This window comes from Somniosus microcephalus, chromosome 11 (assembly GCF_052327205.1).
Source record: "Somniosus microcephalus isolate GS21.2 chromosome 11, FLI_Smic_1.0, whole genome shotgun sequence".
Taxonomy (NCBI): domain Eukaryota; kingdom Metazoa; phylum Chordata; class Chondrichthyes; order Squaliformes; family Somniosidae; genus Somniosus; species Somniosus microcephalus.
In genome coordinates, this window is record NC_140997.1 from 24,664,180 (window position 1) to 24,689,985 (window position 25,806).

The 25,806-nt window shown below is 45.1% G+C and overlaps 1 protein-coding gene across 5 annotated transcripts in view; it reads left to right on the forward strand.

Moving 5' to 3' along the window:
- Window positions 1-329: 329 nt before the first annotated feature.
- LOC147110395 (uncharacterized) overlaps window positions 330-25,806 on the forward strand; it is a 96,833-nt gene continuing 71,356 nt past the window's right edge. For 3 of the 5 annotated variants that reach the window (XM_086000370.1, XM_086000373.1, XM_086000374.1), the window contains exons 1-5: window positions 330-377; window positions 5,978-6,095; window positions 13,942-14,071; window positions 21,852-21,945; window positions 23,932-24,082. In XM_086000370.1, the coding sequence (XP_085856496.1) occupies window positions 5,996-6,095; window positions 13,942-14,071; window positions 21,852-21,945; window positions 23,932-24,082 (475 nt within the window). In that variant the 5' untranslated portion in view covers window positions 330-377; window positions 5,978-5,995. Of the gene's footprint in view, window positions 378-398; window positions 717-5,977; window positions 6,096-13,941; window positions 14,072-21,851; window positions 21,946-23,931; window positions 24,083-25,806 lie in introns of those variants that run through there. The other 2 variants (XM_086000372.1, XM_086000371.1) reach the window with 2 other exon arrangements.

Below are 25,806 nucleotides of genomic sequence, written 5' to 3' on the forward strand. Positions count from 1 at the left end.
GTTTCATGTCCTGCCTTTTTTTCTCAGTTCTGACGAAGGGTTTCGACCCGAAACGTTGACTCTATCTCTCTCTCCACGGATATTGCCTGGTCTGCTGAGCTTTTTTTCCCCCCAGCGTTTCTCTGTCGTGGTTTAGATCTTCGGAAACTGGGCGGTCGCCATGGTAACGTGCCCTGGAAGTGCTCGCTCGCTGACCCGGCGGTGACGGTGAGCGCGGTAAATGCGAAGGTGGAAACGGCGGTTGGAGCGAAAACAGGGGGTGGGGCGGTTGGAGCGAAAACGGGGGGTGGGGTGGGGCGGAGCGGACGGAGGGGGTGGAGCGGGGCGGGGCGGGAGAAGAAGAGAAAAGAAGAGCCGAGCGATCGGAAGGAACACAGGTGAGCGGCGACCTGGGGTGGGGAAAAGAATTTGGTGGAGCCGGGGCGGGAGGGCGAGCTGAGACAGAGACACGGCTCCCCAAGGGAAGCAGGCAAGCAAGCGCGGCCGGGGGTGCCCTGAGGCCTGTGGTCTGCTCGGCCCTCTCCCTCACCCCACACACCCCGGGGGTGGAGAGCCTTTCACTGCACACGGGGATGAGGGCAATGGCAGCAGTGAGGCGAAAGCCCCGGGGAACCCGAGCTGCCCTGCCGCCATTTTCTGGTTAGAGGGAGTGGGGTGGGAGCTGCTCACTTCCAGCTGCCATCGTGTTTGCTGTTTTGTTTCACTTGTAACTTCAGGTAAGGGTTTGTTTATTCTCTTTTTTAATTGTGTGTATGTGTGTTTATTTCTTTAAACTCAAAGTTGCTCAGTCACTTTTGAGAGTTGCACCAGCTCCCCGATTATTAAGCAAGACCGCAAAATAAAACTTTTCTGAACTGTGTGCCATATGTGAAAAATGGCCTTGTGGGGGACCTAAGCAGTTATATCCCAGCATGAATTAGCACTTAATAGTCCAATTTCACAGCTTTTCAGTAACTAATATTTCATCTATGATATATCCCCCCCCTCCATTTATTGTGTATCTTTGAATTCTCTGTTTTTGAATAGAAAATACAAAGCTCAAGTCAAATTGTTGCTGCTTTGTAACAGACGAACATGCTAACGGAAAGGTTTTTGAAAAGTGCAGGATGACAGGTGCTAGAAGCCTGTTGCAAGGATTCGAGGAAGGCTTCCCTTTGTATACAGATCATCATTAAATAAATTGATGAAGCGATGTTGATTTTCGAAATGATTCCATGCTTACAAGTTGCGCGAGGTTTGCAGAATATGTAGGTGTACAAAATAGGTGGGAAAGGTACTTGTTCAAAATATAAGGATGTAGACCTACCAAAACAACCAGGACAATGATCTGGATCATTCCTGTAATATTCAAGAGAGAGAATGAAATGACAATCTCCATGGGAGAAGTGGTAAGAAGTAAGGTGTGAAATTGGACTATTAAGTGCTAATTCATGCTGGGATATAACTGCTTGGGTCCCCACAAGGCCATTTTTCACATGTGAGCATAGGCAGACTACTTGACCATAGGGCCAGAGGGAGAGAATCAAAGCAGAGCCGGATCCTGTCCTCTGATCATGGTCACACAAGGGCACTTCCAGCAATTCAGCAGTGGAAATATTAATGCATATTTTTCACTCCCTAACCCAGGAGTGTTGAGGGCAATTATAGAACCCCTGCTGGGATCACCTAATTCAGCGGGGACTGGGAATCGAACTTGGGACCCTGCTGCTCCATGCAGCTTAGCTACTTGCTTTAATTACTTGAGCCATCTGGGAGAAAATTAGATCGTTTCAAACAGACATGTTAGGATTCAGTTGGAGGGAGTGATTTGTGCAAATAATATTACTGTCTTTCCCCCCCCCCCCCCCTATTTGTTTTTACTTCCCTTTATAATTGGGGATAAAAAGAAACAAAATAATTTCTGCGTACAGTTCTGGTCACCACATTACAGGAAGGATGTGATCGGATTAGAGAGGGTACAGAGGAGATTTATGAGGATGTTGACAGGACTGAAGAATTTTAGCTATGAGGAAAGATTGGATAGGCTGGATTTTTTTTGGAACAGAGGAGGCTGAGGGGAGATTTAATTGAGGTGTATAAAATTATGAGAGGCCTAGATAGAGTGGATCTGAAGGTCCTATTTTCCTTAGCAGACAGGTCAATAACCAGGGGGCATAGATTTAAAATGATTGGTATGAGGGTTAGAAGGGAGTTGAGGTGAAATTCTTTTCACCCCGTGTGTAGTGGGATCTGGAACTCGCTGCCTGAAAGGGTAGTAGAGGCAGAAATCCTCATCGCATTTTAAAAAGTACTTGGATATGCATTTGAAGTGTCATAACCTACAAAGCTACGGACCAAGAGCTGGAAAGTGGCATTCGGCTGAATAGCTCTTTTTCGGCCGACACAGACACGATGGGCCAAATGGCCTCCTTTGCCGTAAATTTCTATGATTTCTTTAAAACAGAATTTGTAAATTGGTATCAGTTTGACTTGTATTCAGTAACAGTTCACTGGCATGTAATTTAAACACAGATTTACGTAATTACAACTGTTCTTGTACCTTGATTTAGTTTTTATGTTTATAATCAGTGCCACGCAATTATTGAAGAATAATAAAGCGTTACAACTCCCCCTCCCCCTTTCAAACTGGCTATTTCTGATAGCTGGTTGTTAGCATTTCCAGCTATGGATTTCTGCTCATGTTTAACCAGCTTGTCACAGAACTGCCTAAGAAGTCTCCGAACTTCAAAAAATGTAATTTGGAAAGGTTTGGATACACCATATCACAGGCTTGCATTATAGGTTTGTGACCGTATAAATTAAGCACCTGTCTTCAAGCATTTTGTATTTTTAATCTGTTGCTATTAAGATGCTAGTTGACTGTGGGGGAAATGAGCCTTCAATTTCATTAATTTTCCCAAAATGTTCTGTACATTTCCACTGATTTCTGCCTTTGGACCAACTGGGAGATCTGGCTTCTGTCACAAAGTACAGAATGTTGAGGGAGAAAATAAGAGTAACTCAACCTCAGCACTACACACAAATACTGTCTTCCTCCTCCTTTAAATAAAAAAATAAAAAAAACCTTGGCTTTGTGACATGTATCACATTCCATGTATACAGGTTTGTGAGTTTCTTATCTGCTGGGCCTAGATTGGCGTGTTCAAGGGATTGGTAACTGGGCCAGTGGAGCAGTCAACGCCTTTTACCGTGCTCCATCCTAAACAGGAAGTTTGTGCAGACTTTTTATAAACTGCTTTCAACCAGCTGTCTCTAAGGTTCAGTCATTTCAACTTCAGTTGTATTGTGTTGGCAGATCAGTGAGAACTACTGATTCTGTGCCTTAATTTTAAATGCCGGTGCATGCCACGTATTCAACCTTCTTGCATCTCCCTGATACAGGAAACTTTTTTTTTATCCGGCACTGACGGGACCAGTGTGGTGCCGGTTTATCAAAAAGTCCGGATTACAGAGAGTTATTATAGTTTAAAAGGTACGAGAGCTCCGTACACAGCAACAAATCCAGGCTTCCCTGTTGCTTAGCAACAGCTGCAGGAACCCCGGCCACAGACCAAGCGTCCCAGTTGCTTAGCAACAAGTGCAGAAACCCCCGATTACACAGCCACAGATCCAGGAATGGCCACTAATATGAAGAAAAACTTACCTGAACCTACTCCTGAATTTTGCCGGTTAACCAAGATTTCTGGTTGTTTGGATGCTGGTAAATCGAGAGTTTCCTGTAGTTTTTATGCTCGATCAGTGAGGAATTTAGTTCCACTGTTCACTCGGATAACCCACTGCAGATTCCTTGGGATAGGGTTTCCTGCCCTTGAGTAAAATGTACTTGACGGCCAAACAATTTTTTTTTCTTAATAACAGAAAATGCTGGAAAAACTCAGCAGGTCAGGCAACATCCGTGGAGAGAAATTTGAGTTGACGTTTCATTTTTTCTTGTCAGTTTGCTCCCCCGCTCCTAAAGGTGTTTTCATTGTGGTACAGTTCTTTCCCCATTACTTCTAAAGTCTGCATGATTCACGTGGCCCTCGACAGTGAGTGAAAGCAGGCTAACTTATTCCGAGGCGCATCACAAACCAGCATGTTCAGTCCTTGCCCAATGTCCAGGTGCGCACTTCCAGCACGAGTTGCTGAATAGCGATCGTGAGCAGGAATGATGGTTAATTTTTATCTCCCTAAGCAAAGGGCACCGAGGGTAATTGTAGTATCTGTACCATCACTCCAGCTGAGAACCGCTAGCCCAGTGTGACCAGGGATTCAATCGGGGACTTCTCTGGCCGAATGGCTCAGTTACTCACTGGGTCCTATTCTGCACCAAGTTCAGCTCTCCCATCACCCCAGTCATCTCTGGCCTACTTTTGCTCCTGGTCCCTGAATGTATCAAATTTAAAATTCTCCTCCTTGTGTCTAAATCCATCCATAACCTCCTATTTCTGTACTCTCCTCCAGTACTACAGCTCTTCCTGAACTCTCCACTGACTCCAGCCTTTTGGGCATTCATCCTTCCTTCGCCCCTTCACTGATGACCTAAGCCCCATGCTCGCGTTCCCTCCCTAAGCTTGTCTGTCTCTCCACCTGCTTCACTTCCTTTAAGACTGTCCTAAAACCGCCTCTGTGGCCAAGCTTATGATTACCCCTCCTGGTAACTCCATTTTTGGCTCAGCATCCATTTTTTCCTTGCTTCTCTGTGAAGCTCCTCGGGGTGTTATTCTATTAAAGACACTATATAAATGGAAGTTGTCAGATTGCTTAACAATTCTATCAGTGGAGCACACAGTAAACAATTTTAAGAGAACTTTGCAGATGAATGAAGATTTAATGTTGTAAGGGTAAAACAAAAAAAATTCTGTTACGTGTTAAAACATGATTTCCAACTGCAAAACACCAAGTGAGAAACAGGCAGATATGGGGGAGAAAAGCCAGTTGCGGGTTTTTCCAAGCTGCTCAGGCACACCTCCTGGAGGCTGACTTAAGAGCAGCATTGGCAGAACCTTAAAATCAAGGCACTTGCCATATTCTCTGGAAGAAGGAAGTGTTTCAGTGGAAGGGAGGACCGTAACATTTAAAACTGGGCAGTGCAGTAAGTGTTGACAGTGGCTTCGGTAACTCTGTAGTGAAATGTATTATTTCTATATTGTTCCACACACTTAATAGTAAAACTGACCAAAATGTGGGTGTCGAAGATGCTTTTGGAGAAGGAGTCAGTGAGAATTGGAAAGCTTTATTTATATTGGTCCATTAGTTCCAACTTTACTGTCACACTTTAAAAGTACCTCTTGCTGTTTCAACCCAACAACTGTTAGTCCATTTTTTGCACACCACCTAAACAATTAGATTTACTTTAGGTACAGGAAACTTTGTGCTATCCGGCACCGACGGGATCGAGCTGTTGCCGTCCCATCAAAACTGCCGGACAAACCAGCGCTAATGTTGAAACATACGGAGATTTTGAGCTCCGTATTTGGCAACAAACCCCGTTGCTTAGCAACAGCTTCTAAACAGTCGGCCGTACCTTGCAAGTGTCTCTGTAGCTTAGCAACAGCTTCAGCGAGACCTTGCAGAGCCTGACTGGTGGAAAAAAAAGCAACGAAAGGTTTTTTTTCTTAACGAAACGGCTCCTGATTTTTGCTGGTGACTCGAGCATTCCGGACAGTTAACCTCCAGATAAACCAAAGTTTCCTGTACAAGGGATCAAGTGGTGTACGGTATTACAAATTGGGTTAGAGAAATTCTCAATAGTTCTGATCCATGCATAGCCTTTTTTTTTCCAAACTGTTCATTTATCCAGATGCAATTGTATTAATTGTGGGTTGTGGCAAAAATTTGTACATGTAGTCAGAACTCAACCGGGAGGTTGTGGTTAATGTGCATTATTGGGCAGAATAGAGGGAATCCTGTTGTTCCTGACCCAGGAAAAGACCAGTGCTGGCATCAGTTCAAAAAAACAAACTCATTCTCACAATATGAATTTCTCTCTTTACAGTTGTGAGTGGGACTGCAGATGGAGCCAGAGGAGGGAGAGGAGAGTGTTATTGTAATCAGCGACACTGAAGGAGAGAATGATGGTGAAACTTCAGTGTTCATTGTAGAACATTCTCCAGGTCTGACCTTGTTTAATAGCTGATGAAGATTACACACTTGAAGCATTGATTGATCTTTCTTTCCTTACAGACACTGCTTGACCTGCTGTATTTCCAGCAACTTCTGTTTTTATTTCAGCCTTTGTGATTAACATAACTGAACTTTTCTCACATGGCAGCTGTTGATGATTCTGCCATTGCCATTTACACCTCATCTAGGCTCATCTTTTGTTTCTTAACTTGTCCTGCCATCATCCCTTTTTGTCTTTTAATCTCTCCTGCCTTCCATCCTATCACAGACCTTCCCTTTTGTTCTTCCCTTTCCCTTCCCCTGCACTTGCTTAAAAATCTGTCGCATCTCTAACTTTTTCCAGTTCTAACGAAGGGTCATCGACCTGAAACCTTAACTCTGTTTCTCTCTCTACAGATGCTATCTGACCTGCTGAGTATTTCCAGCATTTTCTGAGTTTATAACTGAACTCCAATTAAGGATTTGGAACCAAAATCATTTAATTTCCAAAATCTTACAATTTGAACATTGGGGCAAACACTGTCGCCAGTGGTGTGGTCTGTGGAAAAATATAGCACTTAAATTTTCAAATCCTTGCTGCTTCCTTTTTTTTTTGAAAGCGTTTGATTTGTAGCCTCCATGTTATGTTTGCTCATAATGAACACTTCAGTAGACGGGTGTGCAGACCTGCTCCCAGGCTACCACTGATTTGGCTTTTAAGCCTGCTGGTGTACAGTGAGGTGGCAACCACATGTTGTTGTATTGGTGATTATTGAAATGCGTCAAGCACTTCAACACCTCCTCCTTTTATTTGTTTTCATAGTTTACTGGGCTGACAAAACTTTGTCTTCAATTGCAGACCTCGAGTGGTTCTTCTTTTGATAGAACTCATCTGATTGCAAAGCGACTCCTGTAAAATCCCCATGTCTCTCAAATATTTTTCATGGAGGCTGTACTGACTCTCAAATACATTTTTAAAAAAATCTTGAAATTGCCCAGTGAAGAATTAATTTTGCTTCGAACCCAGAACTTAAAACTTGTTCTGCACGATCATATAACTGGCTGCACAGAGCCCACCAGTTGAGCGCTGCAAGTTGGGTCTAATAAGTGTGCACAGTTAGGTTATCCCGAGGTTCTTGTACCAGCCAGGTTAAACCACAGTTTACTCAGACGGCCAGCTGTTTTGAACAGGCTGCTGCCCCACTGCATGGGAGGCAGTAGCATGTCTGGTGTGAGGCGGCAGCAAATCTGAACGTAGACCCACAGTTTGAGAGCCACTGTTCTACAGTGTTTCAATTCCTCTGCTTTTAGGTAGTCTGTATGTAAGATTTTTGTGCGGATTTTTTTTTTCAGGGCAGCACGGTGGCATAGTGGTTAGCACTGTTGCCTCACAGCGCCAGGGACCCGGGTTCGAATCTGGCCTCGGGTGACTGTCTGTGTGGAGTTTGCACATTCTCCCCGTGTTTGCGTGGGTTTCCTCCGGGTGCTCCGGTTTCCTCCCACAGTCCAAAGATGTGCGGGTTAGGTTGATTGGCTATGATAAATTGACCCTTACTGTTAGGGGGATTAAATACGTGGGGTTACGGGGATAGGGTGGGATATGTGTTGGTGTAGGGGTTACGGGGATCGGGTGGGATATGTGTCGGTGCAGGCTCGAGGGGCTGAAATGGCCTCTATCTGCATTGTGGGGTTTCTGTGATTTCTGTGATATCGTGAATGGAAAACACCTGCTTTTGTGTTGCCAGAAATTCAAAGTGTCAGTTGGCACAGAAGTACAAGTATTTTTTTAATGTGATACTAAAGTAATAATGGATGGCTGCGTGCACTGAGGAGTACATGCAGTCAACTGTAGGTTGATCGGAGGATAACATTGCACGTTGAGTCATTCAGTTGACCTGATAGTACAGGTAGACTACCCTTTATCCGAACTTCCGAAACCCTCTAAAAACCGAAGGTTTTTTCGTTCAGCGTAAGTCGTGCGCACGACCCCCGCCGGCCCCGACCCCGACCCCCCCGCCGACCCCGACCCCCGCCGACTTACGCTGAGCGCCAGCGTAAGTCGTGCGCACGACCCCCGCCGGCCCCGACCCCCGCCGGCCCCTGTGGTGTATGTGCCTTTAAGAGCAATTATGGTGTATGTGCCTTTAAGAGCCCCAGGTGTGCGTAATGCCGGTAATTGCCACTTGGGCTATATAAGCCTGTGTATTGTGTATATCCTTTAGAAACCCCCCCCCCCAGACTTGCTTAGTAAATACCTATGAACCAACTCCTGTCTTCAGTGTCTTTATCTACACACGGACACTACAGTGGCGACGAGAATGGAAACGGACTTACCTGCAATTCGGCAGCACCTCAAGGACATCGATTCCTCCAGCGTCCAGAAGACTCAAGGAAGTAAGAGAAACTGTGGTTTCACCAGCTGGCCAAGCTGGTGACAGGTACTGCGCTAATCCTTCCTGGGCGTCAGGCTGGAGCTCCAGCGGCGGGCTCTACAGCTGAGACAGGCAGCGAAATCGGAGGCAAGCAATAACGGACTGGGAGGGTGCACTCGAGAGACGGCCGGCGCGGCAAGCAGGTCAGCGTTTAGACCTCCGTCGGGAACGAGTCTCCAACAGTGAATAAACGGAAACCACAGTAAAACAGTGTTGTTATCGGTAGCAGCGGCGGGAAGCGCCATATCGTTGCTACAGAGAGAAAAAAAAAAAGCGCGGGAAGCGCCATATCTTTTCTGAAATGCCTAAATCTGGTAATATTGAGGCTTTTGATGGCGAAATAGAAGATTGGACCACATACGTGGAAAGAGTAGAGGTTTATTGCACTGCAAATGGAATAACAGATGAAAAAAAAGCTTCAGTACTTCTGAACTTAATGGGCGCGAAGACATACGGGCTGTTACGAAATTTAATCACTCCAGCCAAACCAAAGGACAAGACTTTTAAAGAAATTGTTGATACCCTGCAGGAGCATTTAAACCCAACACCGCTGCTGATAGCGGAACGATTCAAGTTCTTCAAGAGAAATCAACACAAGAATGAAAGTAACGCTGATTACCTAACCGAATTAAGAAAGCTATCAAAGTACTGCCAATTCGGAGCAGGACTATCGGATTATCTTCGAGACAAATTTGTTTGCGGTCTCTTAAGTGAAGGAACACAAAAAAGACTGCTTTCTGAAAAAGATTTAACATTGGACAAAGCTTTCAGTATGGCTATATCATACGAAGCAGCAGCAAAAGGAGCTGCAGAGATACAACAAGAGACACAGGACTTCGGCACCCATAAAATGACACACGAGTTCGGAAGATGTTATCGCTGCGGCAGATCCACCCATAACCAGAGGGACTGCTGGTTCAAGGGCAAAGCATGCAGGCAATGTGGTAAGATTGGACACATTGCACGGGTATGCCAATCTGGACAAAATAAATCCACTGACAGAAAACAAAAAATCAATAAAGAAAAGTACAGGAAGGTACAAATGATGACGGACAATAGCTCCGAAGACCAGAATAGCGATAGCGACTCCGGAAACAAGAGACTAAGCTGTCTCAAATTACATAATGTACTTGCCAAAGAGGATTACCAAACCATTTGGGTTACCCTCACAATAGCAGGGTCCCCAGTTAAAATGGAGCTAGATACAGGATCAGCTCTAACCGTAATAAATTGACGAGATTACGAGAGGCTATTTTCGCATATACCTCTAAAAGACACATCCATTATCTTAAAAACATATACGGGGCAGAAAGTCTACCCAAAGGAAAAATAAGGGTGCCTGTGGTATACAACGGCAAAGAAATACAAAAGTTGTATTTATACATTCTACAAGATGGTGGTCCACCGTTGTTGGGACGTGAATGGATAAGGAAGATATGTTTAGACTGGCACTCCATTCAGGCACTGACGGTGACCAGTAAGGAAAAAACAATGATGACATCATACCTGAACGATTAAAAGACATCTTGGCCAACGCCAAAGAAGTGTTTCAAGAGAAACTAGGAACCTTGAAAGGCATCACCGCCTCAATAAAAGTGGAAGATACAGCAATTCCAAATTTTTTTAAGGCAAGACCGGTGCCATACGCAATACGTCCGGCAGTCGAGGCAGAGCTGAAGAATTTGGAAAAGGCAGGCGTATTATCCAAAATAGATTGGAGCGAATGGGCAACACCCATCGTTCCAGTCATGAAAAAAACATTGAAAAATAACTCTGAGGAACAGAAAAAAATTCGCATCTGTGGGGACTTTAAGGTGACTGTAAACCCGGTCCTTCACATGGTACAGTATCCTCTTCCGAGGATAGAAGATATTTTCGCCTCACTATCCGGAGGGAAACGTTTCACAAAAATTGACTTGGCACAGGCATATCTACAGATGGAGGTTGAGGAGGCCTCTAAAAAGTATCTCTCAATAAACACACACAAAGGCCTGTACCAGTACAATCGACTGGTTTTTGGAATAGCATCAGCTCCAGCTATCTGGCAAAGAGCTATGGAGCAAGTCCTGCAAGGGATTCCGGGGACTCAATGCTACCTAGACGACATCCTTGTAACAGGAGAAAACGACAACGAGCACCTTGCCAATTTGGAGCAGGTGCTCACTAGGCTGAAAGAACGGGGCCTACGAGCAAATCGCCCCAAGTGCGAATTTTTCCAAAATCAGATATCATCTTGTGGCCACATAATTAATAAGGAAGGGTTGCATAAGTCACCTGAAAAAATTGAAGCAGTTATAAAAGCCCCAGCACCTGAAAATGTTTCACAATTAAGGTCATTCCTGGGATTAATAAATTACTATCATAAATTTTTACCGAACTTATCAACTATTCTACACCCTCTTAATGATCTTCTACACACAGGAGTGATTTGGAAATGGAACGAAGACTGTAAACGTGCCTTCCATAAATGTAAAGACTTAATCACATCCGAGAAAATTTTGGCTCATTACAACCCATCACTACCAATCAGACTGGCGTGCGATGCGTCCCCTTACGGCATAGGAGCGGTATTGTCCCATAGATTGCCTGATGGCTCGGAACGGCCGATAGCTTTTGCGTCACGCTCATTGAACTCAGCTGAGCGTAACTATGCCCAGATAGACAGGGAAGCACTCAGCCTGGTATGGGGAGTGAAGAAATTCAACCATTACCTACACGGACAAAAATTTACCTTGCTGACTGACCATCAACCCCTCATCTCCATATTCAACCCTAAAAAAGGTGTCCCCATTATGACGGCACAAAGACTACAGAGGTGGTCCCTTTTTCTAGGGGCACACCAATACAACATTGAATACAAAGGGTCAAAACAGCATGGGAATGCTGACGGTTTATCACGCCTACCGTTGCCAACGATAGAAGAGGCACCTACAGTAGACCCAGTAGAGATATTCCACTCTACCATAGTGGAATGTCTACCGGTGACAAATTCTGCCATTGAAAGGGAGACAAGAAATGACTCTACTCTCTCACGGGTCTACGATTTAACAGTGAAGGGATGGCCAGCACATGGCGAACCACTGTTGCCAGCATTCTCGCAAAGAAGAGAACAGCTGTCAGTGTGCCGAGGAACCTTGACGTGTGGCTCCAGAGTGGTGATTCCACCCAAACTCCAGGATAAAGTGCTAAAGGAGCTTCACGAGGGGCATCTGGGTGGAGTGAAAATGAAGAACCTAGCTAGGGCGTTTGTATGGTGGCCAGGTATCGATGGAGACATCGAAGACATGACCAAGAGCTGCCTAGGATGCCAGAAGGTCCAAAATGCTCCGCCACAGGCCCCTCTACATCCATGGGAGTGGCCCTCATCTCCCTGGCAAAGGGTACATATCGACTTTGCTGGTCCATTTATGGACTCCATGTTCTTAATCGCAGTTGATGCACACTCCAAGTGGCCGGAGGTAATAAAGATGTCCTCCACCACCACGGAAAAAACCATCACAGTATTAAGGACCATATTTGCCAGGAATGGGCTGCCGGAGCAGATATGTTCTGATAATGGACCGCAATTTGTGTCCGAAGAATTCAGAAAGTTCTTAAATTACAATGGGGTAAAGCACTACACGTCCGCCCCATACCATCCCGCCACCAATGGATTGGCTGAAAGGTTTGTCCAGACCTTCAAGAAGGCCATCAAGGCCATGGGTAATGAAGACATAAAACTTCAGCACAAGGTGGATAACTTCTTATTTGCATATAGGAATGCAACGCATATGGTTACTAACCAAACTCCCGCCATGATGTTCTACAATAGAAACCTAAGATGCCGGCTGGATTTGGTCAAGCCCAACATCCGAAGGGACGTGGAGAACCGGCAGTTTCAGGGCATGAATGAAAGGCCAACTAGGGCCTTCCAGATAGGCCAACCGGTTTTGGCCCGGGACTACCATACCGAGAAATGGCAGCCTGGAACTATCTGCACACGATTAGGACCACTGATGTATACCGTGGACATCGGAGACAGCATAATAAGGCGCCATGCTGACCAAATCATCAAGTCATCCGAAAAGGGACAACCTACACCACCACTTTATACATCTAACGATGAAGTAGAGATACCCATATCTACCTCCGATCCGGTGATACTGGAGCCCGATGAACCCGACACTGGCCTTCAAGCCGAATCAGCCTTGCCAGAAGAACCTACTACACCACCAGAAACTACTACACCCCCGAGGCGTTATCCGGACCGAGTCAGGAAGCCTCCTGAGAGACTAACTTATAATTAATTAATACAGCAATGTATATTATTTTGCATATAACATGTAATTAATAATTACTTAAAATATGATGTACTAGTTAGCTAGAAGGGGAGGAATTGTGGTGTATGTGCCTTTAAGAGCCCCAGGTGTGCGTAATGCCGGTAATTGCCACTTGGGCTATATAAGCCTGTGTATTGTGTATACCCTTTAGGAAACCCCCCCCCCCCCCCCCCCACAGACTTGCTTAGTAAATACCTATGAACCAACCCCTGTCTTCAGTGTCTTTATCTACACACGGACACTACAGCCCCGACCCCCGCCGACTTGTGCTCAGCGTAAGTCGGCGGGGGTCGGCTTACGCTGAGCGTCAGCGTGGGTCGTGCGCACGACTTACGCTGAGCGTCAGCGTGGGTCGTGCGCACGACTTACGCTGAGCGTCAGCGTGGGTCGTGCGCACGACTTACGCTGAGCGTCAGCGTGGGTCGTGCGCACGACTTACGCTGAGCGTCAGCGTGGGTCGTGCGCACGACTTACGCTGAGCGTCAGCGTGGGTCGTGCGCACGACTTACGCTGAGCGTCAGCGTGGGTCGTGCGCACGACTTACGCTGAGCGTCAGCGTGGGTCGTGCGCACGACTTACGCTGAGCGTCAGCGTGGGTCGTGCGCACGACTTACGCTGAGCGTCAGCGTGGGTCGTGCGCACGACTTACGCTGAGCGTCAGCGTGGGTCGTGCGCACGACCCCCCGCCGACCCACCTTCCGAAATTCTCCGAAAACCGAAACACGGCTGGTCCCGAGGTTTTCGGATAAAGGATAGTCTACCTGTACAAGCAAGTCCACTTTTGCTGTTTGATCACATTTTGCCGGTATTTATTTGGAAACTCTTAAATAATTTTGCAACATGGGGGGAGGGTGGAATATCCAGGGGATATAATTGAAAAGGAACTCTTGATGGTTCTGCTTATTGTAACCTTGGAAGAAGCTGTAACGTCTCAGCTGTCCTCGGTTGAGCTGTATAGGCCTCGGTTGAATTTTGTGAATATTTTACATTCAGTTTCTCGTGTTTGTTCACTAAAAGCATTTAATTGCGTTCTTCAGTCCCTTAAGTCTAGCGAGTAAATTAGTGGATATTTCAGTTTTGATGAAATCTGTTTCATTTCTTCGCAGAAGTTGCTGATGCATCCAAGGAGAAAAGCACGGAAGTAATTGACGAAGAATGTGGGCTTGCCATTACATACAGTAAAAAGGGCAATGTGTTGCCACATGCACGTTACGACTGTGTGGAGCAAGACTTTATGTATGTAGCACTGAGGGTTGGTTGAGAACATCTAGTTAGGTGTGAAAGCCTTTCAAGTTTAAATAATCTGATACTTCTTCATCTCCTGAAGATTTCAGTTGAACTCTCTTGTTGCAGTGATTATATGCCTGTAATGCAGTAACTTATTGTATTAACAACAGCAGCAACTTGTATTTATATAGTGCCTTTGACATAGTAAAACGTCCCAAGGTGCTTCACAGGAGTATTATATTCCCCAGGGGAATGGTAGTACAGTGGTTATGTTACTGGACTAGTAATCCAGAGGCCTGGATTAATGATCCGGAGACGTGAGTTCAAATCCCGGCAGCTGGGAATCCATAGTGTTGTGTGGCACTACCACCGTGCTAAATGGGATAGATTCAGAACAGATCTAGCAGCTCAAAACTGGGCATCCTTGAGGCGCTGTGTGCCATCAGCAGCAGCAGCAAAATTGTATTCCACCATAATCTGTAACCTCGGCCCGGCATATCCTTCACTCTACCATTACCATCAAGCCAGGGAACCAATCCTGGTTCAATAAGGAGAGTAGAAGAGCATGCCAGGAGCAGCACCAGGCATACCTAAAAATGCGATGCCAACCTGCGGCAGCTGTAACACAGGACTTGCATGCATGTTAAAAAGCGGAAGACCGGGCTAAGTGATCCCACAATCAACGGATCAGGTCTGCAGGTCTGCAGTTCTGCCACATCCAGTCGTGATTGGTGGTGGACAGTTGAATAACTAACGGGGGGAGGAGGAGGCTCCATGAATGTCCCCATCCCCATCCATGGAGCCCAGCACGTGAGTGCAAAAGACAAGGCTGAAGCGTTTGCAACCATCTTCAGCCAGAAGTGCCGAGTGGATGATCCATATCGGCCTCCTCTTGAGGACCCCATCACAGAAGCCAGTCTTCAACCAATTCGATTCACTCCACGTGATATCAAGAAACGGCTGAGCGCACTGGATACAGCAAAGGCTATGGGCCCCGACAACATCCCGGCAGTCGTGCTGTAGATTTGTGCTCCAGAACTAGCTGCGTCTCTAGCCAAGCCGTTCCAGTACAGCTACAACACTGGCATCTAGCCGACAATGTGGAAAACTGGCCAGGTATGTCCTGTGCATAAAAAGCAGGACAAATCAAATCCGGCCAATTACTGCCCATCAGTCGACTCTCCATCAACAGCAAAGTGATGGAAGGTGTTGTCAACAGTGCTGTCAAGCGGGACTGATTCCCAGTTTGGGTTCTGCCAGGACCACTCCGCTCCAGACCTCATTACAGCCTTGGTACAAACCTGGACAGAGGAGCTGAATTCCAGAGGTGAGGTGAGAGTGACTGCCCTTGACATCAAGGTAGCATTTGACCGAGTGTGGCATCAAGGAGCCCTAGTAAAACTGAAGTCCATGGGAATCGGAGGTGGGGGAGAACTCTCCACTGGCTGGAGTCATACCTAGCACAAAGGAAGATGGTTGTGGTGGTTGGTGGTCAATTATCACAGCCCCAGGACATTGCTGCAGGAGTTCCACAGGGCAGTGTCCTAGGTCCAACCATTTTCAGCTGCTTCATTCATGACCTTCCCTCCGACATATGGTTTAAAAATGGGGATGGTCGCTGATGACTGCAGTGTTCAGTGCCATTCGCAACTCTTCAGATAATGAAGCAGTCCGTGCCCGCATGCAACAAGACCTGGACGACATTCAGGCTCGGACTGATAAGTGGCAGAGTCATTGCCTGGCACTTGTGTGGCACGAATGTTATATCTCCAACAAGCGAGAGTCTAACCACTGCCCCATGACATTCAACTGTATTACCATCGCCAAATCCCCACCATCAACATCCTGGGGGGGGGGTCACCATTGACCAGAAACTTAACTGGACCAGCCACATTAATACTGTGACAACAAGAGCAGGTCAGAGGCTGGGCGATTGTCTCCACTCCTGACTCCCCAAAGCTTTTTTACCATCTACAAGGCACAAGTCAGGAGTGTGATGGAATACCCTCCACTTGCCTGGATGAGTGCTGCTCCAACAACACTCGAAGCTCGACACCATCCAGGACAAAGCAGCCCGCTTGATTGGCACCCCATCCACCACCTTAAACATTCACTCCCTCGCGCACCGTGGCTGCAGTGTGTACCATCTACAAGATGCACTGCAGCAAACTCGCCAAGGCTTCTTCAGCAGCACCTCCCAAACCCTCGACCTCTACCACTTAGAAGAGTAAGGGCGGCAGGCGCATGGGAACACCACCACCTCCAAGTTGCACACCATCCTGACTTGGAAGTATATCACCGATCCTTCATCGGCGCTGGGTCAAAATTCCTGGAACTCCCTCCCTAACAGCACTGTGGGAGTACCTTCACCACACGGACTGCAGCGGTTCAAGAAGGCAGCTCCCCACCACCACCTCAAGGGCAATTAGGGATGGGCAATAAACAAATAAAAAAAAAAAAGGCAAAAAAATTGTCACCGAGCCACATAAGGAGAAATTAGGGCAGATGACTAAAAGCTTGGTCAAAGAGGTAGGTTTTAAGGAGCTTCTTAAAGGAGGAAAAAGAGGCGGAGCGGTTTAGGCACGGAATTTCAGAGCTTAGGGCCTAGGCAGCAGAAGACACGGCCACCAATGGTTGAGTGAATATAATCAGGGATGCTCAAGAGGGCAGAATTAGAGGAGCGCAGGTATCTTGGGGGTGGGGGGTTTGGGGGGCTGGAGGAGATTACAGAGATGGGGAGGGGCAAGGCCATGGAGGGACTTGAAAATAAGGATGAGAATTTTGAAATCGAAGCATTGCTTAACTGGGAGCCAATGTAGGTCCGCGAGCACAGGGGTGATGGATGAGCGGGACTTGGTGCGAGTTAGGATACGGGCAGCCGAGTCTTGGATGACCTGAAGTTTACGTAGGGTAGAACGTGGGAGGCCAGCCAGGAGTGCATTGGAATAGTCAAGTCTAGAGCTAACAACGGCATGGATGAGGGTTTGAGCAGCGGATGAGACGGGTGATGTTAGAGAGGTGGAAATAGGCGGTCTTCGTTATGCCACGGATATGTGGTCGGAAGCTCATTTCAGCATCAAATATGACACCAAAATTGCGAACAGTGTGGTTCAGCCTCAGACAGATGTTAGGGAGCGGGATGGAGTCAGTGGTTAGGGAACAGAGTTGTAGAAGGGACAAAATAATGGCTTTGGTCTTCCCAATATGTAATTGGAAAAAAATTCTGCTCATCCAGAACTGGATGTCGGACAAGCGGTCTGACAATTTAGAGACCGTGGAGGGGCCGAGAGAAGTGGTGGTGAGGTAGAGCTGGGTGTCGTCAGCGTGCATGTGGAAACTGATGCTGTAATTCCCTGATACCTTCCTCTAAATTGGATAATGGTATTTTTTCGTTCCAGTAACATCAGACAGCGCACTACATTATTTTTAGTCAGTATGTTTTCTAGGGTTGTTGGTGGGTTTTGTTGAGGCCATAATGTATATATTTTTAATTCAAGAGTCGGATGATCTCTAAAGCACTTGTGCTTCATTCATAATGAGTTTATGGCCGCAGTGTCCAAACTACAGCCTGTGGGGCATATGAAGCCCTCGTGCTCTGGCAAACTGAGGCATCTCAGTCCTATTTGTGTTTATGGGGTTCTGGCGAAAGGGCGTCAACCTGAAATGTTATAACTTCCTCTCTCCACAGACGCTGCCTGACCCGCTGAATGTTTCCAGTATTTTCTGTTTTCATTTCAGATTTCCAGCAGTTGTAGTGCTTTGCTTTTTATTTTGCTATTGGCTGGTTTATCCTGTTTGGATTCATTGGGTGAGCCTGGAGATTTAGTTTTTAATGTTATTTCCTCATTGGCAGAGATATACTAAATTGGAACACCAAGATCTGTTGGTGTCAGCAACTTGAAACATGTGCAAATGAATGGGAATATTTGGATTTAAGCGTGGTGTGTGTGTGGGGGCTGCAAGGCTCCGTAATAGATGTGTTTGGCCCACAGTCAAAAAGCTAGGATATTTCTAGTTTATGGAATCACCTGAATCCTTTGTAAGTCTGTATTTTAATATATAATAACAATGTTATTTCTCTGTGATCCACAAGTTTAAATTCAAGGAATTCTGCAATGGCTGTCACATAGAAACATAGAAGATAGGAGCAGGAGTAGGCCCTTCGAGCCTACTCCGCCATTTAACGAGATCATGGCTGATCATCCAAACCCTAGCACCCAGTCCCTACACCGACAGCCATCCCACCCAAGCCCTATCCCCGTAACCCCATGTATTTAATCCCCCCCTAACACTAAGGGTCAATTTTTATCATGGTCAATCAACCTAACCCGCACATCTTTGGACTGTGGGAGGAAACCGGAGCACCCGGAGAAAACCCACGCAAACACGGGGAGAATGTCTGTGCAAACTCCACACAGTCACCCAAGGCCGGATTTGAACCCGGGTCCCTGGCGCTGTGAGGCAACAGTGCTAACCACTATGCCACCGTGCCACTCGCACAGTTAGTCTGTCAGTGAGGATATTATCATGATCTAATTGAGGTGTTTAAGATGATTTGCTAGAGTAGATAGAGAGAAACTATTTCCTCTGGTCGGGGAGTCCAGAACAAGGAGGCTTAACCTTAAAATTAGAGCCAGGCCATTCAGGGGTGATGTCAGGAAGCACTTCTTCACACAACGGGTAATGGAAATCTAGAACTCTTTGCCCCGCCCCACCAAAAAAAAGGCTAGGTCAATTGAAAATTTCAAAACTGAGGTTGTTAGATTTTTGTTAGGCAAGGATATTAAGGGTTACGGAACCACGGCGGGTAGATGGAAATAAGGCATAGATCAGCGTGCGTGAATTTCAATTCAGCAACAATTTAAACTTTTATATCTTTGATTTTTTTTTCTGGTCAAAAATGTCTTTGTTGGGAAATGGAGCCTTTTTCAACTTTGTTATCTAGCATCATGCACTCTCCTAGTAACACTCATTCTTCTCTGCTCCATCAGTGCCTCTTAGACTAAACATCAAAAGTGCATCCCCTCTGTACTTGTTTACATTTTTTCCACTTTCTAAACAAGTCATCCTCTTGGCCCTTCAGTAGATTGACACTTTTGTGCCACTTAATGGACAATTTTAGACCCCACCAACACTGAACTGGGTTGAGATCTTCCAAGCCCATATTAGAAATGTAGATGAAGGGTTCCAGACCTGAAATGTTAACTCTGTTTCTCTCTCCACGGATACTGCCTGGTCTGCTGAGTGTTTCCAGCATTTTCTGTTATTTTAGAAATGTAGATCCCTGGCAGCAAGCCGAAAGAAATGACTTCCATCCCATCAGTCTGCTAGATTCTAATTCAGGTCCAAGGCGTGAAGGAGCCATGTATTTACCTACCGCATTAACCCTCTCATCTCCAATTCAGAGTGGTTTAAAAATAACACTGCTTCATATAATTATTTTAAAAATGAAGGAGGAAATGATTACAAAGACAATAATCTCATCTGAAAGGTACAATAATTTGGTTCACAACATTCAAATCGTGTCATTGAGAAAATGTTTAATCATCTATAGTGCACCTCACTTAAATACACAATTCACACATGCTTTGACCAAAAGAGTGGGGAGATTCGGGGAATAGTACTGGGAGGTGGCGTTATCTCATCCTGCTTTCACGTCTGAAACTCGTCCATTAATTTTCATGCTCTTTTTCTCATTTCCAAGAGGAAGGAGAGGAGTTAACAGTTGGGCCACAATTTCCTGCAGCTAAATACTGGGAAGACCATCATCTTTGTCCCTGTCACAAACTCCATACCCTTGCTGCAGACTTCATTCACCTCCATGGCCACTGTCAGCATGAATTAAACTGTTGCCAACGTCAGTGTGCTATACGACCCCTAGCTAAGCTTTAAACCTCATATCCTCTTATCACCGACTGGCTCCGTAACATTACTCTTCCGCACGAGCTCAACCCACCAGCTGCTGAAACCCTCATCCACGTCTTTGTTACATCATGACTCAGCTCTTCTAATGTTCTCCAGCCAGCCTCCCATCCTGCACCCACTGTAGACTTTAGCTTATCCAACACTGCTGCCCGTATCTCTCACCAAGTTCTGCTCACCCATCATCCTGCCCTACATTGGCTTTGGGTCCCCCCCATTATCTCAAATTTAAAATTCTCCTCCTTTGTGTTTAAATCCCTTCCTATCTCTGTAACCTCCTCAAACCCTACAAATCCCCACACCCCATTAACTGTCAGTTCCTCTGACTAGCCCTTATGCATCTATCACCACCCACCCCCCACCACCATTGGCCCCATGCCCTGAAAGTCCCTCCCTAAACCCCACTTTTCAACAACATCAACAACTTGCATTTATATAGAATGGTTACAACACGGAAGAAGGCCATTCGGCCCGTTGAGCCTGTGCCGGCTCTCTGCAAGAGTACCTCGGCTAGTCCCACTCCCTTTCCCCATAGCCCTGCAAAATGTCTTATTTCAGGTACTTATCCAACTCCCTTTTGAAAGCCGTGATTGAGTCTGCCTCCACCACCCTTTCAGGCAGTGCATTCCAGATCCTAACCACTCACTGCGTGAAAAACGTTTTCTTATGTTGCCTTTGATTCTTTTGCCAATCACCTTAAATCTGTGTCCTCTGGTTCTCAACCCCTCCGCCAATGGGAACAGTTTCTCTCTATCCACTCTGTCCAGACCCCTCATGATTTTGAACACCTATCAAATCTTCTCTGCTCTAAGGAGAACAACCCCAGCTTCTCCAGTCTATCAACGTAACTGAAGTCCCTCATCCCTGGAATCATTCTAATAAATCTTTTCTGCACCCTCTCTAAGATCTTCATATCCTTCCTAAAGCGTGGTGCCCAGAATTGGACACGGTATTCCAGTTGAGGCCGAACCAGTGTTATGCAGGTTCATCATCATTTCCATGCTTTTGTATTCTATACTTCTATTCATGAAGCCTAGGATCCCGTAAGTTTTTTTTAACTGTTTAACCTGCCTTGCTACCTTCAACAATTTATGCACATATACCCCTAGGTCTCTCTGTTCATGGACCCCCTTTAGGATTGTACCATTTAGTTTATATTTCCTCTCCTCATTCTTTCTACCAAAATGTATCACTTCACATTTTTCTGCATTAAATTTCATCTACCATGTGTCCGCCCATTCCACCAGCCTGTCTGTCCTCTTGAAGTCTATCATTATCCTCCTCACTGTTTACTATACTTCCAAGTTTTGTGTACACCCACATCCAAATTACATGTCCCATATGTTTCACAGAGGCGTAATCCAAAAAACTGGACGGCAAGCTATAGAAGGAGATATTACAGGGCTGACCAAAAGCTTGGTCAACGCATGGTTTTAAGGAGACTCTTGCAGGAGGAGTATTTCCTTAAAACTCACCTCTGGTCAAGCTTTTGATCACCCCTATTAATATCTCCTTATTTGGCTCGACTTCATAGATATAATCAAACATATATATATATGGAAGTGATTTGGGACATTTTCTATTTTAAAGGTGCTATATAAATGCAGGTTTGTGTTATCTTTCCCAAATAAAGCACAGGGTTAAAAACTACCTCTTGCTCGTATTTTACTGTATCTAGGTGCGCATAGCATGGATCCCAACAACGCAAGGCAGTTGGTGGGAGTGAGGCATCTGATGATTATTGAATTCCAGAGTTAAATAATCAGTAACCATTTTCAACACCTATCTTCAAAGTTTTAATTTAAGGAATTTGATAGATTATATTCTTCCATAAAGGATTTAAAATAAAATGTCTTGTCTGTTTTAGGCGCACAGAAAATGAGATATCGGAGCCTGCGGGCAACAATTTAAATTTCTGTGAACAGTGCTATTGTTACATCTGTGACAAGCCTGCCTCCCAGGTGGGTAGTTTTTACACAAATCATATTGCATCCTTTTATGGATTAAATGTGTAATGGTAAAACATTATGATGTCCTGAGAGAGAGAATTTAAATTTAGTTATCAGTCCAGGAGTTTTTCCAGGAATATTGTTGAGAAATGGCTGATAGTACCCTGACCTGCAGGCCAGTTGCATGCAAAAATATTGTTGCGATTTAGTTCTGAACATTAGTGTCTGTTTGTACTGTACCAGATGGTGCAGTATCTGATGGTTTTTCTACGAGTGGCGTGAGGAGCATGATCGTACTGGCTGCTTGCACCACTCTTAATTCAAAGAAAACAGGGCTAATAAGGCACAAGATCAAAGAACCCAGGTTCGATTGCTGTCTGAGATGAGTTAGCTGGATGACAATTGGCCTTCGAACCCTGGGCTAGGGAAGGAAAGGAATGGAGAAAATGATGTATGCACACAGCTCTGTTCGTGGCTCTCTGACTGACTTTCTTGAGAGCTGATGGGAGAGTCGGCACTTTGCTAACGCTAGAAACTTAAAGGCAGTCCAACAGGCTGTCTGTGTATTTCTTAAACAGTTTGCTTTAAGTTTTTAAAAAGTTAACTTTGCACCTGAAGCAGATGCACAATGAGGCCAGCCCTTCAAAGTCATCGTGCTGATATCTGAAATTGGTGGCATAATACTGAAGTTTAGCATCAGTGCAGTCAAATGATAGCTTTACATTGATGCAGAGTACAATTAGCATTAAGTAAGGATTACTGCATTGAACAGGAGATGGTGAGCTGTCAGTTTCATGGCTACCTTTATTTAATATAAATGTGCATTGACAGTAGGCTATTTCCTTCTAATCTGCTTTCAGTGCCGTAGAAGTTAAAAACATTGTTTTTCCCTCGTAAACCTTGTAAGCCCAAACATTTGGTGTGCATCCCAACAGGCAGACTCATTTGCTTCCCATCTCATTTTCTCTTCTCTTCCCCTGAAAGTATTTTTATCTCTTGGGTGGTGATTTTGTTTGCTAACTCGTTCCTAGCTCAACAAACCATTCTCTCTGGAGTATGTCTGTTAAACTGCTGGTCTTGACTTGAAGGGGAACCATCCATTTTATTTGTGTTTTGAGTTAATGGCCCAGAAATTCGGGTCTCCACGGTTGAGTATGCACGGGGTACTCACCCGTAGGCCCAATGGAAGTGCCGGTTTCCTGCATGCACTGCGCATGCGCGGGAAACCGGCACTTCCGTTCCTCTGAACGAAGGGGTTCAGAGGTCGAACGCGTGCGCAGGAGGGGCTGCGCGTGCGCATCGAAATTCGTTTTTTTTTTTACAGGTTTTCCCGGGAAGGTAAGCCTGCAGAAGTTAGAAATGTAAAAAGCAGGCGTAAGGCCTGCTTTTTACAAGGTAAGTGGTGAATTAATTAAAATTTAAAAAAAATTTCCACAGGTTTATTATTTTAAAATACTTTAAAGCAAGGTAAGTTTATTTTTAGCCCCGTTAGAAAATAAAAACATTTTCAAAAAATTAAATTATTTAAAAGTTATTTCATGTAATTTATAGTTTATTAAAAAAATGTGATTTTTAAAAATGTATTTGAAGATTTAGTGCTGTTTTAGGGCCGTAGTATTTATAAGTCTTGACAGCACTTCCTGTCAGACTTATGAATGGAGCATTCCCTGCTCCGATTGGCTCCCCATGGCCCACGTGATCCATGGGGACGCATCGAACTAACTGCGCCCCTGGGATACGCAAGCACTGCGTGCCGGCAGCTGGACCAGGCCCCGGATCGGAATTCCACGGGGGCCCACAGCTCAGCGGCCGGCGCGCAAGGTAAGTGCAGATCCGGGGCTTGCACCCGCGGGAAGCCCCCGACCCGAATTTCTGTGCCAATATTTTTATAATCATCTTGCACATTTCTGTTTGATGAGGTTGGCATTCTTTCTCGCTAATTTGTATTTTTTCTAATTTACAACATCCTTCCCCCTTTTCACCCCTCCTCCGTATTAGTGCCAATACTGGAAGCTTCCTTCGATTTGCCATTGCAATGCTCACAATAAGAGTACGTACTGGAAAGCACATCGTGATGTTGCACTAACAGGTGCACTCTCAATTTTCAACTTCAACCTGGTTGACATTGATTCAGAGCTTCGACATGGAGGTAAGCATTATCACTGGGCATGATTAGAGTTCATTAGCAGCTTCTATATGCTAAATGTTAGTGCCTAGATAAGCAAAAACGTAATGCAGCCTAGAATTCTGTTTTACCAAACCCACACCACAGTCACTCTTATTGTACAGAAATCCAGCTCCTAGCATAAGTACAGAATCCTGTTCCAAGCATATTTTTTGTCAGTTCTATTTTTAGCGAGCTGCATATTTTAAAAGTCTAATGACTATGTAACTTTGTACTTTTGAGTTCTGCAAAGCTAGCAAATTTATGCTGAAATACTGAATTAAGCATAACATTTCATGCAGATTAGTTGTGCAGTCATCCAGATTCATCTGTATTGATACTGATTTAAGATAGTCAGCAGTTAATTACACAATAGTAATAGACTGTCGAATGTCATAGACTGCAGATACACACCCTCGGCGGCTTATGAACCTCAGCAGAGCTAAGAGATTGAATTACTACTTCAAAATGACTGTTTGTTTGGCATTTGATCTTTATGCAGCGTTATTTAAAAAAAAAAAGTCTTCTGTTTAGTTATTCTAAATACGTGGTGGATGTGCTAAGTGTGTTGGAAACAGTGACATAAGTGAAGAGATAGCACAAATGAGTGCAATACATGTTACAGCTTCAGCCCTAGGGACTTTCCAGGCTAAGGACAAGTGGGCACACTATTGAATCATACAGACTAGAAAAGTCCCAGATTTATTCTTTGCTCTGTGCTGAGGTTAACTGAACATACCTGGGGTGTGGTGGGAGTGCTCCAGTTAGCTTCCATGTTCCTTGGGCAGGAAGAGGAAAAATCAGCTAAGATTCTCTCTCCTTACAACTACCCAGTAACCTTGCTGGAAAGTGCATGTGTATAGGCTTGGCTGTGATGAGTGAAGAAAGGGCCACTTAGACAAGGTACAAGAGGGCGAGAAGGGCCCATGGAAGCTATATCCTAGCATGAATTACAACTTTCAGAAGAGGAAAGGGGAATACTGCAGTGTCACTCAACATAGTATTTTTCTGGCAATAAGTGATCAGAAAGCGTTGAACATAACAATATGTGGAACATCTATTAATTTGTTCCTGAGCATAGTGAAAGTTAAGAAGTTCAAAAACCTTTCTCTCAATGAGAGAGAGAGAGAGAAAAGTAGCCTGTATTGCATAAGCATAAAGGTAATTTACACTTGTCAAACTTCCATATCTATCTCTCTTACGTGCCACACACACACTGTCTTTCTCCTTCGCTTCCCCCCGCCCCCACACACATTTGCTGATCACTTTTATATGTTGTTGAGCATCAGCTTGGTGTAGTGCCAAGCTTACTGGGGCTGGTGGTTCATGTGGACTTCAAAGATCTCACGGCACTATTCAAAGAAGAACAATGTTTTCCCACTGTCCTGGCCAACATTCCTACCTTACCTAACACCACTAAAGCATTAACTGTTAATTTCACTTCATTGTTGTTTATAGGGTCTTGCTCTGTGGAAAATGGCTGCCTCACTTGCACACAAAACAGTGACTGCTTAATATTCATTCAGTATGAGCTCTTTGGCACATTTCAGTGAGCTATAATAAGGTGCGATTGACCACCTTTCAATTCAGCTAATGGGGATTCTCTGTACTTGGCGCAATGGACAAAGTTACACATCTGTGAAGCCTCAGATACTAGCACAAGACCTTCCTCTTCATTACTGGGAGTTCAACTGAGAAGCAAACACCTC